The following is an 18457-nucleotide window of genomic DNA, read 5'->3' as shown; positions in this document are numbered from 1 at the left end:
TCCCAAAGTTTTTAAATAATCGATGATAAAGGCAGCCTGCTCATCTTTCTATCTATAAGCATCTCTGTTAACTGTCTGACTTCACTTTTATCTTCAGATATCCCACTGTTGGGATATATCTCTGGGATCTGTGGTGATTCCGATCAAAGAGCTTCTCTCTGAACCGGATCTGATTCTGGACCAGTGGCTAAATCTGGACGGGGCCTTGCCTGACAGTCAGATTCTGCTCAGAGCTCAACTCAAGGTGAAACACAAACACATTGTTGAACATTTTATCTCTCATGTGTGATGACATAGGAGCTCACAGATTTACACCAGGGAAAGTTCTGCTGTCATTTACTTTCCCTTATGTAATTCAAAACATAAATAGTGTTGTTTGTTTTATGTAATATACGAAAGGAATTAACTTAACCCCCAGGGGTCCAAAAACGCGGGGACGCGTTTTGACGTGTTTTCTCCTTATCATAGCAGAATCAACTTAAAATACTCCATCATTAATAATCAAACACTTTCGTGTTTGACATCATTTGAAACTCTGAAGGGTCCTCTTTAATCAGTGTACATTCACAATAACAAGAGATCTTTGTGTTTTTGTCAAATAAAGAAAATAAACAGGGTGCGCATTTAGACATTTCTGTCTCCGCCAGCTGTCTCTCAAATCACGTTACAAAAATTAGTTGAAACTCCGCGAATACTCGTCACACAAACATGATACACATATCCAAAGAAAGCCTGAAATTTCTACTTTTAAACAAGCTAATTATAATCAAAAACAAATATTTCCTGTTTTTATATTCTGCATTGTAGTAAAGAGAGTACCGTTTTTCCTGGCTGAGCTCATTATCTTTAATTAGGTCACGCCCACAGGCTGTTGGCATGGTAATGAAGAGACCAGCAGTTCCAACAATAATAAACAAAGCGTAAAGTTTTATCAGATTTCAAGACTTTACCGCATGTTTGGATTATAAACTTTAAACACACACGTGAGGAATATCTTAATTTATGTCTGGACATTGACGAAGAGAAGCGTTTATCTTTAACGTTACCTAAGAGGAAGAACAATGGAAGACGCAATGGAGATCGGAGGATATATTCCTGAAGAAACTGTAAGTCATTTGTCTTCATTTATATTTGCTATCATGTAATATGTTATGGCTTGTTCAGTTCAGCCTACATAAGCAACCTCAGCAGACTGCACGCTTCGGATTGAAAAACTTTCGCATTGTTTACAAACGAGTAAGCGTGATTTCACGTAATGGCGGATTTCATTGTTACATGCTGTACAGTGTTAGACACAGTTATTCACTTTCGTATCCTTCATGGCAACTTTGAGTAATGCTGCACTGCTGTATTTTTTAAGTTTGTGCTGTAATATGTTTACATGCTTATTTACAAACGAGTTCGCGTGATCACGTAATGGCGGATTTCATTGTTACATGCTGTACAGTGTTAGACACAGTTATTCACTTTCGTATCCTTCATGGCAACTTTGAGTAATGCTGCACTGCGGGATCTGCTGTAATATGATATTGTTTACATGCAACGCATTCCATACATTTTACACGCGACGCCGTTTTATTATGAGCGCCGCGTTGTTTACACGGAGAACTCGCGCACATTGACGCCATATGCGATGTGTTTTTAAAGTTCATACTCGCTTACAGAAACGCGTTTAAAACAGAAGCTAGACAATAAGGGGAAGGGCATCTGAAAACAGTCATCTGAAAACAGCTTTTTATATAACTAATCATTGCAGATGTTTATCTGAGATACTAATTTAGTTTATGTACATGATAGTTTATCTGAATGTAGTGCTATCATTTACCCATCAGTTATGTATGTAAGAGTATTTCTGTGGACAATTTATGCTAACAGCTGTTCATAACTCTCTTGCAGGTCTGCATCCCTCTCATCGGTACAAAACTATGAAGTGGAAAAACATATTCACACTTTTTGGACATAAAGTTATATGGTAACATGAGCCACATGAAGTTTACAGCTCTGTTGTTTATCAGTTTCTTATACAAGTTAAGTTTTTGAATAGGGTGTGTTCCCAAATAAACTGAAAATGTCCTACTGACCTTCATTTCTATTTTGATTATATTGTTAACTTCTTAATAAACCTCAAACAAACATGTATACATTTGTCCTCACATTCTTTACTGTAGTTCCCTCTCACATTACTGCCTCATTATGCAGCTCATTATGCGAGGCTTTGTTTGTTAGCTGTCAATCAATCCTTCTCGCATACGGCCCCTCTAAACAAAAAGTGTCTTACAATTTCTAAATCAATATATTGATTTATGTGAATAAGTAGGCAGGATGATTTTCACATCATTTTAAAGAAAAAACTCTAGACTACTAGATTCTGTTTAGGAAAGTCTTGTAAAAACATGTTTAGTATGGGTTTTGTGGACTTATATCAGTGACTTAAAATTTTTTCTTTTTTTAAAACCACGCATAAACCTTTTTCTCTCAAAAATACAAACATGTTCATACATGTAGCTCATATAATATTTTTGCCCAGTTTGTGCTGAACACAGTGGTATGAGACACTTGCCATTATTATGTTTTAAAGCAACTGAAAAAAGACCAAATGTAAGAGCATGTCAGAAGAACCTCTGACAGTGTCCCAAAATGGTCGGACCCCAGAGGGTTAAAACGTCATTTTAAATGAGTAACCTGCTAAAGTCACCATGAAACGAAAGTAGCGCTCGTTTTATTTTCCCCATGGTGACGTAAAATGAATAAAGGTAGGGCTGGACTTGAATTCGTCCATCAAGAACTGATTTGATTGTTTAAAGTTGGTCCGTGTTGCTATTTGCTAATTGCTGCGGTCTTTTCCCGGATCCCACCATACCATATGACCAGAAGTAAAGAGACATCGTTTTGAGGAGGGGAGGAGAGGATTATGAGGGCACATGAATAAAAAAAAATGAATAAAAAAAATTATAATGAATAAAAAAAAAAAATGCATTAAAAAAATAATGAAATTTAAAAAGAATAATAATGAATTAAAAAAAAAAAGAATAAAAAAATAATGCATTTAAAAAAATGAATAACAAAAATAATAATGAATTAAAAAATTTAATAATAATGAATTTAAAATAAAAATAATAATGAATTTTTAAAAAAATAATATTTTTTTTAAATAATGAATAAAAAATAATAATAATGAACTTAAAAAAATAATAATAATGATTTTTTTTTTTTTTTTGAAAAATTATGCATTTTTTAAAAATAATGAAACTCACAGATAAGTCATTAAAAAAAAATATTCCAAAACAAATTACTATTTTTTATTTTGATTTCATTGCGACTTTTAAGTGTAATAATAAAGGAAACAAAATTTTCTTTTAAAAGTTCTTGTAAGAGTTTCTGTCAAATTGAAACTATAGGTTTTCAAAATATTCTCACTATTTTTATTTCTTCATGAACTAACCTTAGTAATGTTTTGCATTACAAAGCATAAATTTATAGTTCACCAAAAATGTGTTTTTTATTTATTCACACTTAAGCCATCCAAGATGTAGGTGACATAATCCTAAATTTCCATTACAGATTTACACAGACCTTTTGCAATATTTTCGATTAATAAATAAACGGTAAATAAACTATTGCGGAATGACGATGTCTCCATTAACCAGTGTTATGTGACTAAAACATTTTTTCCTCTTACAATAAGTCATTCCAAAAATCATGAAAACAGATGTTAGTAGGTTTACACATAGACAGTTTTATCGGATGCACCTGTGTTGTTGCAATTATGTGCCTGGCCCAAGGTTAACGTCCGGTTCGTGCTTGTTTATCGGTCTGGCTAGCAACTAAACTGACCTCTGGAACAAATACCTTGTGAAAAATAAAAATGTTTTAGTTTCCAAAAGATAAGGGGTGATGATTTTGCACCTTTATAGAATGATCATGTGACTTTTACGCACGTCAGGTGACGTGTAAATGTGTAAAAAAACATTGCATTTTGCAAATATTTTGCGATATATATTTCTTTTTTGAATTGCCTAAAAAAAACCCATGTGACCGTATAAACTTTGCTATATGGTATATTGGAGTATCTGCGTTTTCCATTGGACGTGTTATTTTTTCAAAGTTAAATTGTGCAATTTTAAGGCTAATAAAACAATAATTTGCAGATACGGCCAACACAAAAGCAATCCCAGTGGTCTGTTTTAAGAATTATTGACTAAATTGATAGTAAATCTTTGTTTTTAAGTAAACTTTCCCTTTGGCACACTGTTATTTGTCTGGTAGATTCTTTGCCCTAAGGAGACAGAGAGACTTGTGGACCAGAGTGAGATGACGAAACGTCCAGGAACCTCCAGCATCAAAAGAAAACCGGAGGAGGAGTTGGTGCAGAAGTGAGAGATTTATCTAAAACCATCAGGGGGTGAAATCCAGCACCTTTCGTGTCGTGATTGTGTTTGTTTTCGTCTATGTTACGTCGTAGGTCCAGTACTGAGAAAGTCCCAGAACCTCCCGTCACCGTGACTTCCTCAGCATCAGTCCCAGAAGAAGAGAAAGTCACTGAGGTATCCAGTGTAGAAGACCTTCGACCTTTGCAAACCAGCCCTGACCCCAGCTTTGGTACTGAGGTGAGAACGAACAAAGGAATTGCTCACCCAACAATGAAATGCAATACAAACACACATTGCAACGTGAGTATGATTTTTATTTTCTGCAGGGAATGCTCCGTCTCCACCTGCTGGAGGCTGAAGATCTGGTTGCCAAGGACAACATGATGGGCGGAATGGTGAAGGGGAAAAGCGACCCCTATGTCAAGATCCAAATCGGAAACGCAACTTTTAAGAGTCATGTGATCAAGGAGAATCTCAATCCTAACTGGAACGAAATGTATGAGGTAGGCGAAGGTTCTCAAATGTACTTTAATTTAAGATAAGTCTCAGGTGTGCCCAAAATGTGTTTGTGAAATTTCAGCTCAAAATACCTCACATATAATTTATTATAGCATGTCCAAAGCCCCTATTTGGGCGGGAACAAAAATGCAGTGTTTGCGTGTGTGTACCTTTAAATGCAAATTAGGTACTGCTCCTCACTATCTTACTTAAAGAGACAGTAAGCACTTTCCATTAAAATAGATCTGTTTTCGCAGAGAAAATAGCGGTTAATGTACAACTCACTGTGGGCAAAAACTATGGTGATACTGGACTGTCAGTCAGTGGCTGTGGGCGGGGCTTTAGCAGTGTGACATCACATTGCTAAGAGAATAAAAATGACAGGTCTATTAATGGGGAATACAAAAGAAGTAGTGGGTGGATTTTTTTTCATTGTGGAGTTGTTGTGTTCACACACTGCCAACTCACATTTAGGTCCAAACACCTTGTCAAGGTGGATTTTGTATAATAGGTGTCCTTTAAGTCGGCTACTGATTTAAATGTAGTGGCAGAAATCCTAACATGCTTGTTTCTAATGTTTTTCCAGCTGGTTTTGCCCTCGGATTCGACTTCTGATGTCTTTGTGGAGGTCTTCGATAAAGACATGGATAAGGATGACTTTTTAGGAAGGTATGTCGATCAAACCAAGTGAAACATCTGTATTTCATGTGTACCTTTACATTTATGACCTATGAATAAATGTTTTTATAGGTTGAAGATAAGCGTACAGGACATCATTCGATCTCAGTTTTTGGATCAGGTGACTTATCCTCTACTAATTCAGTTTTGTTGATTGGTGTTTCAGTACCTATAATTAAATTGATTTGTGACTATATACTGACGCTGTTTTTACTCTGTTAGTGGTTTACTCTGAATGATGTCAAACATGGCCGTGTTCATTTGATTCTGGAATGGCTGCCCACCGTAACCAAAGCTGATAGACTACAGAAGGTCAGTGGTAATTGTTAAAAATTTACATTTACGGATTTGGGAGACACATCTATCTAAAGCAACTTATATTACAGTGCAATTAAGGTGCATTTTATTAGTATGTGTGTTGCATAGGGACTGAACCTATGCTTTTGTGCTTTAACTTTACCAAAAGAGTTACATCAAAATTTAGCAATATATAAATTAAAGGATTAGTCCATTTTCTTAAAAAAATCCAGATAATTTACTCACCACTATGTCATCCAAAATGTTGATGTCTTTCTTTATTCAGTCGAGAAGAAATTATGTTTTTTGAGGAAAACATTCCAGGATTTTTCCCATTTTAATGGACTTTAATGGACCCCAACACTTAACTCGATACTTTAAAAAAGTCTAAACAATCCCAAACGAGGCATAAGAGTCTTATCTAGTGAAACGATTGTCGACCTCATGTAATTGCGTAGTGACGTAAAGGTCACGTGTAACATATATGAAATTTGCGGACCATTTTAAACAATAAACTAACACAAAGACATTAATTAGTATCATTCCACATACAACAACGTCGGAACGGTCCTCTTTCTCCACACTTGTAAACACTGGGGCGTATTTTTGCATACATCATCCGTGACCTCTTGACATGATGACGTATCGCGTGAGGTCGAGCCGGAGGTAGATGAGAAGTTGTGGTTTAAAAGTGCATATTTTTTATTTTTCTTGTCAAGAAATGACAATCTTTCGCTAGATAAGACCCTCATGCTTAGTTTGGAATCGTTTAGAGTCCTTTGAAACTACGTTGAAAAAATCTGTAAAAAGTTGGGGTCCATTAAAGTCCATTAAAATGAAAAAAATCCTGGAATGTTTTCCTCAAAAAACATAATTTCCTCTCGACTGAACAAAGAAAGACATCAACATTTTGGATGTCATGGTGTTGAGTAAATTATCTGGATTTTTTTTTTTTTAATGGACTAATCCTTTAATGTTTTTTACCTCCCAGTATTGGAAGGCCATGTTTACTTGACTGACTGTATTATTTGCTTGTTTTTAGGCTCTACAGTTGCAGTCAGCACATTCATACCTGAACAAATCCGTCCCAACAGCAGCGTTGCTTTACATCCTCATCGAGAGAGCACACGCCCTGCCGGTACATCTCACAACCATACACATAACATACTGCTAAACATTTCCCAATGTCATTTTCATATCCAATTCCATGTGCAGATGAAAAAGAGCGGTAAGGAGCCCAAGGCAGCGGCAGAGCTGGTTCTCGGTGACATTTCCCATAAAACCAAGGTTTGATTTAGTGCTTTTCAATGAAGTAAGGAATGTGTGTTTACTTTTGACCCTTAAGGACGTTCTGTTCTCTCTTCTCTGAAGGTCTGTGAGCGCTCGACTGCTCCTCAGTGGAGTGAAAAATTTCACTTCATGGTTCATGACCCTGAAAAAGAGATTCTTATTGTGAAGGTAAAAGAGATTAGATGTTTATTTATGTGCAGTTAATATTAAACTATATAAACTTTTGAAAAGCTGGCTTGTGCCTTGCAGTGTGTGATGTGTTGTGCTCTATCTAAAACAGCCTTTGTAACTTAAAATAATGAGCCACTACATGGAAATGTGTTCATCATCACATTGCAGGAGCATTAAAAATAGACTAAATGTGTTAACAAATGATGAAAACAATGATCGTCTTATGGCTCACCATCAGTTTTCCAGTGCTTGGGAGCAGCCTTTGGGATCTTTGGTTCTACCAATCAGAGAAGTGCTTTCAAATCCAGACCTTCTAATGGACCAGTGGCTCAAATTGGATGGAGCAGATCCAGAAAGTGAAGTTTTGCTGAGGGCACAACTTAAGGTGAAGCTTTAATGACTTTATATTTAAATAAAGTTTAATCAGCTCACCCCTCCATTTTAAAACACATAGAGAAGCTACGGTACCACCGCAGGACAAATCTGTCATTGTCTGAGACGATGTAGTGACAAAACGTAATAAAAGTTCATTAAAAAATACAGTTTATTTTGTAAAGTCTTTATACACCACTGATAACATAGTTATGTATATTATATTGGATTTCATTGAAGACTTTATTCTAAAAGTTACACAATGCACCTTTAACAAGGTTTTTTTGCAAATAGTAATGCAGTTTTTGAAAAATCAAGAGAAGTATAACATGAATGTAAAAACCTTTTCTGATTAAATTAACATATCAACCCCAGCAAGTATTAACACAAATATTTATAAGGACCCTAGAGCAGCATTTTCCAAACTGGGATTCGTAGGGAATTGCAGGGGGTTTGTGAGTTGATGAAAAATGAGTTGATTATAATTAAATCATGAAACGTAAATAAATAATTTTAAAATGAAAAATTTAAATAAAACACTTACTAACAAAAATATAAATTTTATTTGTTTAATGTAATGTTTACCGGTTTAATGGTTAACCGCAATAAAAATGTCCAACGATTACTATTATCGCGTCATTTAATGACCGTTTAATCGTGCCAGTGTCACAGCTCAAAAAGATTTGTTGTTGATTTGTCGTTTTTATATGAAAATCTAATTTACTAATTTGTGTTTTATCTGAATTAAATATACATTTATCTCACGACTCTAAATGTGCTCTAAATTAATGATAATGTTATTTATTTGATGTTTATGCCAACAAAAGTGCACTTATATGAAAAAACTATTTTTACTCTTTCCCCGCCATTGACAAGTTTTTACGGCAATCCGTATTTCCGCTATTATCCACCAGGTGAGGGTCTTACCCAACTTATAAAACCCAAAAGCAACCCCTTAGGGCAAACAGTAAGAACACTTTGTATGTTTCAAAAAAGTCCTTCACAATAATGCAGTTATCTCAGCTTTTTGCTCAAAATTTTGTATTTTCGAAGAAACCTACCCATATTTGAGAGGTGATAAAAAGAAAACAAATAAAGGTAGGATGATTTTTTTTTTTTTAAAGCAGAAAAAGTTATTTCATTTGATATATTTTGTTTGTTTATATATTTAAAGAATAAAATTTTCTGGAAGGCATTAAACTTTTTTGAAAATCATAAGAAATGCTGGTGCTGGCTGGCAACTTAAAAAAAATGTTGGCGGGGAAAGAGTTAAATTTGGTTTGCATTTTTTACATTTCTAGATATGGTTCACAAAACCATTATAATATTGATAATCATGGTAATTTTGTCACTATAGACGGTTTCATCAGACGCACGTGTGCTGACGTGATACACGTCTGGATCCGAACTTTACTTTCGGTTTCGTTTTTTTAATGGTCTGACTAGTTGCTAAACTGATCTCTTGAACAAATGCCTCGTCGAAAATAACAAATGTTTTGGTATCCTAGGTAATCTATGTGTTGTTTGTTTGCTTGTTATATAAATAAACTACGTTTAAAGAACTTTGTTATTTATTCTTAGCGGAGTTTACCGGAAGTTACGTGCGGACCACGACAGCCGCTTGTTTATGTTGTTATTGCTGAAACCGTCTATAACCGTGATGTAAAATTTCCATACCTTTTCATCTCTAGTTCAATGTACGTAATGTGATCATTATACATCACTACAAATATATCAGAACGCTGAGAACTCATGTAAAAAGAGACAGATTTGTTTTATGTAGTAATAAAAGAAAATTAACAGGTAAAGGGTCAATAACAGGTAAAAATAACAATAACTATGTAAAATACTATTGATTAAAAACTTTAAAACAGATAAAAAATAAAAGTTTAACAAGCAAATGAGCTATTAAATTATAATTTTGACTTAAAATCTCAGGGACTTCAAGTGAATAATTCAGGCCAATTGGGTTCGGCTGACAAAAGGTTTGAAAAACCTCTGCCCTAGGGCATTAATTAATATCTAAAATGTCTTACTTTTTGGTATTGTTATCAGATTTTGGACTCAAAGGTGGATCCAAGTGTACATCTGAAGAAGTCTGTTCCTAAAGAGGATCATTCTGTGAGCGGTGACCATGAGAGAAATCAGCCAATCATTACTGAGCAAACACAGGCTGCAGTCAGTAAGATGACTGAGAAGAAGACCGAGCCAAAAAAAGGGTGAGATTATTGTGTTACCAATCTAGTCTGTTATATAATCCACATTAGTTTCTATTATAGTTTAGTTTCGAGACCTAAACAAGGTTGTGTGTCTGTGAAAAACAGGCTTAGTGAACTAGCAGCCTCCACATTACCGGTCACTGTGTCTGTGCCTGAAGAACATCCGAAACATAAAGTCATCGATGATCTGATACCATCTGCACCTAAGACAAAACCTGACACTGAGGTTCGTTTTTGTGTCTATTATGTTTTGCTAATCTGGAAAAGCCACAGAAGTTAAAACCAATTTCTTATAATTCTTGCATGTAAAATTTATTTTGGTTTTATTTACAGGATCTCAGCAAAGTCCCTGATTCAACTTCCACTGTTGGTGGACCGGTTCACGTGACAGGACCGCTCAAAACATCTGGATCAGAAGCAACAGCTTTCGAAGAGCAACGGGAATCAGATAAACAGTGGGTTATTGATTAATCTGTTTTTGCTTTATTCAGTTCGATTCGAACAAATTGTTTTTCAACATTAACAATACGTTATATTCATATAAACACTGATTGATGTGTGCCTTTGTTTGTCATACAGATCACATAATAAACCTTCCCCTACTTCTGTAGAGGAACCAAAGGTCACTAGTTCCACAGACGTCAGACCCCAAAAAACTACCCATGACCCCAGCTTTGGCACCAAGGTTTTTTCTTTTGAAACTTTTGGATTAAACTTATTGCTAAATACACAGATAAGTGTTAATTTCAATATCTCGCCCATAGGGGGTGCTGCGTATCCATCTTCTGGAAGCTCAGGATCTGGTTGCCAAGGACAATCTGATGGGTGGAATGGTGAAGGGGAAAAGCGACCCCTATGTCAAGATCCAAATCGGAGATACGACCCTTAAGAGTCACGTGATCAAGGAGAACCTCAACCCCACCTGGAATGAGATGTATGAGGTAGGGTCATCTTAAAGTTTGATCAGATCTTATGTTGGTATGAGGAAGCAATCGGATTTCCAAATCTTCTGCATTTAGGAATACTTAAAAGCAGGCGAAACGTCCATATATAGTAGGGCTGGGTATTGCGACAAAGTTGGCGTTTCAATATTAATTAGTTATCAATATTTCATTACAACATTTCAGACATAAAATCCATATTTAAATATAAATGCTGGTAGCTGAAACCCTTCCACTTTGCTATACAGTATCACTGAAATACACATTAACAATAGCCCCACACAATGTTTAATTACTTTTTACTTTTAACAAATATTGAGTAATAAACATTGTAACAAGAAATCATAAATATGTGCATACTATTAAGGTGCACAAACTGAACAATGCACAACACTACATACATTTTTTTCAACATTTAAAACAGGCCCATAAAGTTTTTGTCTCTGGACATTGCATATGTCAAAAAATTTGTCGACCTCATCTTGAGACTTTTCACCGCCGCTGGCTTTAATCGGCTACCGTGACCTCCTGATCGTCTGTTTTTATTTTATTTTAAGTGAAGCAACTCGAAAGATGGCGACATCTTCTGGATGAGATGCAAAGTAAAGATAATATTCACATAATATTCCGAAGCAAAGCATGCACATTTAGAATCGATTCAGAGATTTTCTAGATTGTTATTGTTTCGTTAACTTAAAGATAAAAAAATCAGAGAATTTATATTTTTTGCTAGCCCTAAAATATAGTTGACCACAGTAGCTGCGTTTCCATTACCCTTCAAACAGTGCGCATTTAAAATGGGTCAAATTGTAACGTGACCATTTCGCATAAACGTGCATAAATCCTCATATATCACAAAAAAGTTTTTACGGCCAGATTAGGTGGTTTTTCACGCAATTCAAAAAATAATTTATCGCAATACTGCTACGGAAACTTTTTCCCCCCGCATTTACAGGTCACCTGATGTGCGTAAAAGTCGCGTTATCATCCTTTTAAAATGGTGCGCCATGTTTGGTTGGACAACAAGACAAAAGAGATGTGGTTGACTTCATGTGGCGTCACAAGAACCGACAAGCGCATCATCAAAATACCACGAGAGTCGATTGATCTGTACGATTTTAAGTCACTCTCAAAAAAGTCAAACACACAAATCTCCTTGGTTTTTGGAATGACTTAACGCGAAACAATTAAATTATGTTTTAGACGCATGATATCGGATAATGGAAACTCCATCTTAGTTCTTTGTCGACATTTAGAAAATAACGCTAAAGTTTTGCGCAAATCTTTAATGGAAACATTAAAGATTTTTCAAGCTAATAACCTTTATGGAGGATGCCAGAATGATTTACACAGATGTTATTTAACATTATTACTGAAAGTGTTTACCGGTGTATATGTTTGTTTTTATTTACTAGATGATTCTGAGTCCAGATCATAATCTAGAGGTGAAGTTTGAGGTCTATGATAAAGATGTCGACTCGGATGATTTTCTTGGAAGGTTAGTCAAATTAAATAAAAGGATATATATCATGAAATTAAATCTCAAAATGAAATGTAGGCCTACTTAAAGGAAAACACCACAGTTTCTCAATATTTTACTATGTTCTTACCTCAGTTAGATAAATGAATACATACCTATTTTTTTCAATGCGTCCGCTTAATCTTTGTACAGCGCGTCGTGAATGTGTAAGCATTTAGCCTAGCCTTATTCATTCCTTGGGATCCAAACGGATGAATTTAGAAACCACCAAAAACTTCCATGTTTACCATACTTTCTTGTGTAACTACTCATGTAACAGTCTTTAAATAGTGAAAACATGGAAGTGTTTGGTGGCTTCTAAATTCATCCCTGTTTGGATCCTAAGGAATGAATGGGGCTAGGCTAAATGCTAACACATTCACGCCGAGCTGTACAAAGATTAAGATTACGCATTTAAAAAAGATAGGTATGTATTAATTTGTCTAAGTTGAGGTAAGAACATAGTAAAATATTGAAAAATGGTGGTGTTTACCTTTAAGGTTGTAGGCCTTCTTAAAGGTTATAATAGGCTCTATTTCGATTGAATATCACCTGTACGTGAGTTCATTAAAACAGTATAAATATAAGGATTCAGATACTACATTTAACATAAAGTATGTTTTATGTTACAACTTTGTCTTCATAATTGTTTACCCAGGTTCAAGCTAAAACTTGGTGACATCATCAGGTCCAAGTATAACGATGAAGTAAGTATAACTTGTTTGTGGTATATAACTCTATTAAAAAATGGTTGGAATGCTAAACACTGTTTTTTCCTTTTCAGTGGTTTACTCTGAATGATATCAAACACGGTCGAGTCCATCTGGTTCTGGAATGGCTGCCCACTGTAACACAACATGATAAACTAGACCAAGTGAGTTTAAAATCTAAAAACAAAGATTGTTTGTTGCATTTCAGCTTTACCTCAGATTATAAGATCTTGTCTTCATCAGGTACTGCAGATGCAAAGTGCTCAGACGTACCAGAATAAGTCCACTCCATCAGCGGGGTTACTGTTTATTCTTTTGGAGAGGGCACATGAACTGCCAGTGAGTCACATGCACACGTATTAGTTATTTATTTTATTGGTAAAACTGAACCTGAATAAACGCTGATTGTATTTGTGTGTCCAGCTGAAGAAGAGTGGAAAGGAACCTAAAGCTGCAGCTGAACTTGTGCTTGGAGGAACAACTTATAAATCCCAGGTAGGTGACTGTTTTTATCATTATTAATTAATAATGCAGAATTGTTTGTCCCTTGTTTCTAACATGATTTGTCCTCTCTGATGTAAATGAAAGGTGTGTGAACGTTCAGCATTTCCACACTGGAATGAAGCATTTCAATTCCTGGTTCATGACCCCAAAAAAGACATTCTTGTCATCAAGGTGAGAATATTTTTACATTTGTATTTACGCAGTTGCTGGACCCTTTTATCCAAGTCAGCTCACCGTGCATTCAAGCTATACAGTGGGAATCAAACCCAAAACCTTTGCGGTGACAGCACAATGCTTGACCAATTAAGGGGTTTTTAAAACTTTTTTGTCAGCCAAACCCCTGGACCTGAATTATTTACTTGCAATACCAGCTTACTTTTAAAGGAACACGCAGACTTTTTGGGATTTTAGCTGATTAACTGTATCCCCCAGACAAGTCCATACATACCTTTTTCATCTCCGTGTGTGCCGTTTCTCTGTCTGATGCACCCACCGCTAGCCTAGCTTAGCACAAAGACTGGAAGTAAATGGCTCCAGCTAGCATACTGCTCCCAATACGTGACAAAATGCTAGCTGGAGCCATTTCCTTCCACTCGTTGTGTTAAGCTAGGCTAGTGGTGTTAGGGCACGCACGGAGATGAAAAGGGTATTTATGGACTAATGGACAAGCTAAAGTCCCAAAAAGTCAAGTAAATAGTTCAATAATTTTATAGCACATTTTTTTATTTTTGTGTTGACATTGTTTTTTTATTTAATAAGAATTAATAGTGTTTTTATCAACTCATAAACCCTTTGTAATTCCTGGTTTGCGAACCACTGTTTGGGAAACTTTGAACTTCAGGAACACCAAAAATAATTTATAGTCGGCTTGAAATGGAAGTTTGGATTTTCTTTATTTCCCTATTGTGACGTATATCGGAGTGAAACGCCTTTTGTAATGAGAATTTGTAATAAACGTTTTTAAATGAATTTAAATGAAGTGCACAGACATATTTTTTTTTTAAAAATGGTCAGTTACAAATTTTTGGTGACTACACCAAAAATGAAATGTAAACCATTAAAAAAAAACTAAACAATAAGCCGTTGTCGAATCAAGCTTGCATAGCTGTTAAATTTGTGTTTATGCGATTGCATCAAGTATGTTTTAGGCCTTTAATTGTTTAACTAGTTAATGTTAATTTTTAATACTTTAAAAACAGCTTTCAAGTGCCTGGGATCAACCGATCGGCTCTTTGGTTCTACCAATAAGAGAGCTGCTTACAAAGCCAGAGCTGCTGATGGACCAATGGCTGAATCTGGATGGAGCTCTACCACAGAGTCAAATTCTGCTTAGGGCGCAACTGAAGGTTCGACACTTCCAAAACATTTTCTCAAACAAACCACTAAAGCACAGCAACACATTCTAGCTAATCAAAAATAAGATTTTAACAAACATTTAGAGAACTTATATGTCTTGGTATTATTACAATGAATATTATTATTTCTTCTAGATCTTGGATTCCAAGATGGCCGCCTTACTAGCCATGGGTTCAGGTCCTGTGCTGAGTAACAAGCAGGCAGCCACAACAGGACAGATTAAGATTTCCGTCTCTTTCCAGAAAAAGCTGGCTGTGATCATTCATGCATGCAGGTCTGGTTCCTCAACTAAAGTTTTTTTATTTTAACTCTTTCACCGCCAGCGTTTTTAAAAAAAGTTGCCAGCCAGCGCCAGCGTTTTTCATGATTTTCACCAAAGTTTAATGCCTTCCAGAAAATGTTCTTCTTTAAATATATAAACATACAATATACCAAATGAAAGAACAGACCCTCTGTTTTCAAACAAAAAAAACCGTTTCATCCTACCTTTAGTGGTTCTTTTGCAATCAGCTTTTGAAGATCATATTCAGAGCGATCTTTAAAACAGACACGGACATGCAGCAGCTTGCCATAGAGCAATACTTCCGGTTTTAAAAAGTTGCGGAAGGGCGCCACTTGGTGGATAATAACGGTATTGCGGAAAGACGGAAAATCTCGTCATTGGCGGGGAACCGTTTTCTCTTAATTGACGAGATATCTCGTCAATGGCGGGGAAAGAGTTAAAGCTGCGATCCAAAACTCAAATACTTACATTTTTTAATTATGGTGTATAATTAATAATTTATAATTTGAGTTGTCAGTATGATTTCACAGAAAATCTTAAATGTCTTCATTTGACTTTAAAGGAGTAGTTCACTTTAAAACTAAAATTTCTTGATAATTTACTCGCCCCCACGTCATTCAAGATGTTCATGTCTTTCTTTCCTCAGTCGAAAAGAAATGAAGGTTTTTGAGGAAAACATTTCAGGATTTTTCTCTATATAGTGCACTTCAATGGGGTATAACCAGGGCCGTGCACAGACCTTTTGAGGGGCATGTGCTGAAACTGAAAAAGGGCACCCCCTCCAAATAAATATCACTTAATAATCATCTTAATAGCTTTATATTTATTCACTATTAATGATTGAAAAAAATCACTATTAATGAATGAAAAATGACATTTTATGATAGCTTGGCATTATACAGTGCAAAGGATATCTGCCCTTGTAAGTTGGCTTTAACAATTTACATCCTGGGTGTTTGTCTGTATTAGGCCTATTTGTAGTCATGTGTTTTTGAAGTGCTCGCTCTTATTTAATTGTAGAATATATTAATTTAATTTTTTTCCTCTGCTTACATACATAAAGTTACATAAAAATATGTTTCAAGAAAAAAAGGTATTCTGTTTGGTTTTATAAGCTAATTTGTATTATTTGGTTAACATGTTTATGTATGTGATTGAGAAGAGGGGGAAATAGGATATTAAAGATCAAAATAGGAGATTATACTATACTATAGCCATACCATAAGCATATTCAACATGTATCTGCCTACCTGGTGCTGAGGACCAGGAACCTTGGTCTTTTGAAGGTGCAAATAACTGCATTACTAAAAAAATATACTAAATACTAAGTAGACTTAACTCTATGCAGTTGATTTCAGAATAAAAAGTTATGAACCAAATAATCAAACAACTACCTTGACTAATTCAAGGCATAAGATACATGCATATACAATAAATTAAATTATATCCAGATTGCATACTGTAATGAGTGACAGGGCAATATAATGTACATACTTGTATCCTTTACACGTTTTTCGTCTCTATCCAGTTTTCCCAACTGGGCATCTGATGTCTAAGACCTTTCTAATCTGATATGTTTTTGGTGTTAATGTAGGCTAGACATTTACCCACGCGTGCGCGTCTTCTCGCGTGAGATGTGTTGACTTTAGTTAAACGATTAATACGCGTCATGCAAAAAAAGCGGTAAAAACCCGACCGTGCATTCCGTATTGTAGTATACATACTAGTGTTTCTTTCGTAATGACACAGCATTGTACTCAAACAACAAGATACTTATTTACCGTTGCAAGACGTTCAGCTGCCTCTGACTGCTGTGGAACTTCAGCTCGCTGCACTCAGGGGGCGGAGTTAAGAGGTTTGACAGACAGTTTGAGCGGATCCAAAAATATTTAGTTTTTTAATAATTTTATTTGATAAATATATTTGTAAAACACACAGACAGACGTAAATGTTTAACAATAGCATTAATTTATATATTTAAAAAAATAATAAAACACCTCCAAAAAAGGGCACTTCGGAGTGTAAGGACAAAAAGGGCATGTGTTCTGCACAGGTTGAGCCCTATCTGTGCACGTGCCTGGGTATAACGGTTAAATGGCCAAATTGCAGATTTACTGCCGCTTCAAAGGGCTCTACTCGATCACCATGGAATAAGTGTTTTATCTAATAAAAAAATTAATAAAAAAAGCTATTAACTCTTTCCCCGCCATTAATTAATAAGTTATCTCGTCAATTTGCATGAAAAAAATGTGTTCCTGATGAATTTTTATGCACTTCATGGCGCTCTTACTCAATTTATAAAAACTGACACAAAAAATATTTATTAATTTTACCCTCCGTGTATGTTTTGATAATCGTTCTGAATCTGATCTTTTACAAAAAATTAAAAATTTTGTAAGAAGAATAATACCCATTTTTAAGAGTTTATAAGCAGAGAAAAAAAATATGGAAAGGATGAAAAGTTTTTTTCCCATTTTGTTTGTTTGTTTGTTTGAAAGCTGAAGGTCTGTCCTTTTTTTTTGTATATTTGTATGTTTATATATTTTTAGAAGAAATTTTTCCTGGATGGCATTTTGTGAAAATCACAAAAAAATGCTGGCGGGCAACTTATAAAACCAAAGGCTGGCGGGGAATGAGTTAAACCATAAATATTTGTCTGTCACTGATTCTACAATGCTCTTCCACGACTTCACGCATTACGTGAATTAAAAAAATTAAAAAGGTAAACAGCGATTTTTGATGATTAATTTTTTTACACTGGATCTGTACTTCTGCTGATGCCAAGCGTGACCTTTCCAGCATCACTACATAATGCGTGAAGCTGTGCGAAAATAACACAACTTGCAGTTATATGTTTCAAACAGAGATGGCGATAGAGAGGCAAACGTTTTAAAGGAATAATCTTGGTTAAATACAACTAAAAGGGACTGATCATCCGAAAATAAAAACTGACCTACCAAGGACTTATAAAGTAGTGTAAACAGGTTCATATTTAAATATAATATATATTTATATTTACGAAAGTGTGCGATATATATATATATATATATATATATTGCACACTTTCCTAAGAAAATCCAAGGGTGGTGTTATACAATCACCAGCTCATCTTTAAAAATGTTTTGATATTTGATCCTTCGACTCGTGTCAGCTGACCCGGTTGCCTTTGCTCGGAATCGATGTGAGACTAACGGGAAGGGACATCACGTAACTATCTGTAAGAATTCACGTAAGTGCTTTGACGAAAAC

General features: G+C 35.3%; 1 protein-coding gene across 1 annotated transcript in view; it reads left to right on the top strand.

Moving 5' to 3' along the window:
* esyt1b (extended synaptotagmin-like protein 1b) overlaps positions 1–18457 on the top strand; it is a 40511-nt gene that overhangs the window by 18027 nt on the left and 4027 nt on the right. The window contains exons 25-48 of the mRNA XM_065279579.2: positions 98–244; positions 4267–4373; positions 4463–4607; positions 4697–4873; positions 5455–5537; positions 5619–5667; positions 5769–5858; positions 6886–6981; positions 7059–7130; positions 7215–7301; positions 7543–7689; positions 9732–9895; positions 10001–10121; positions 10229–10350; positions 10475–10580; positions 10660–10836; positions 12252–12334; positions 13014–13062; positions 13140–13229; positions 13309–13404; positions 13489–13560; positions 13654–13740; positions 14769–14915; positions 15060–15199. Of these exons, the coding sequence (XP_065135651.2) occupies positions 98–244; positions 4267–4373; positions 4463–4607; positions 4697–4873; positions 5455–5537; positions 5619–5667; positions 5769–5858; positions 6886–6981; positions 7059–7130; positions 7215–7301; positions 7543–7689; positions 9732–9895; positions 10001–10121; positions 10229–10350; positions 10475–10580; positions 10660–10836; positions 12252–12334; positions 13014–13062; positions 13140–13229; positions 13309–13404; positions 13489–13560; positions 13654–13740; positions 14769–14915; positions 15060–15199 (2654 nt within the window). The remainder of the gene's footprint in view (positions 1–97; positions 245–4266; positions 4374–4462; positions 4608–4696; positions 4874–5454; positions 5538–5618; positions 5668–5768; positions 5859–6885; positions 6982–7058; positions 7131–7214; positions 7302–7542; positions 7690–9731; positions 9896–10000; positions 10122–10228; positions 10351–10474; positions 10581–10659; positions 10837–12251; positions 12335–13013; positions 13063–13139; positions 13230–13308; positions 13405–13488; positions 13561–13653; positions 13741–14768; positions 14916–15059; positions 15200–18457) is intronic.

This window comes from Paramisgurnus dabryanus, chromosome 7 (assembly GCF_030506205.2).
Source record: "Paramisgurnus dabryanus chromosome 7, PD_genome_1.1, whole genome shotgun sequence".
Taxonomy (NCBI): Eukaryota; Metazoa; Chordata; class Actinopteri; order Cypriniformes; family Cobitidae; genus Paramisgurnus; species Paramisgurnus dabryanus.
This window is presented reverse-complemented; position numbering and strand designations above follow the sequence as displayed.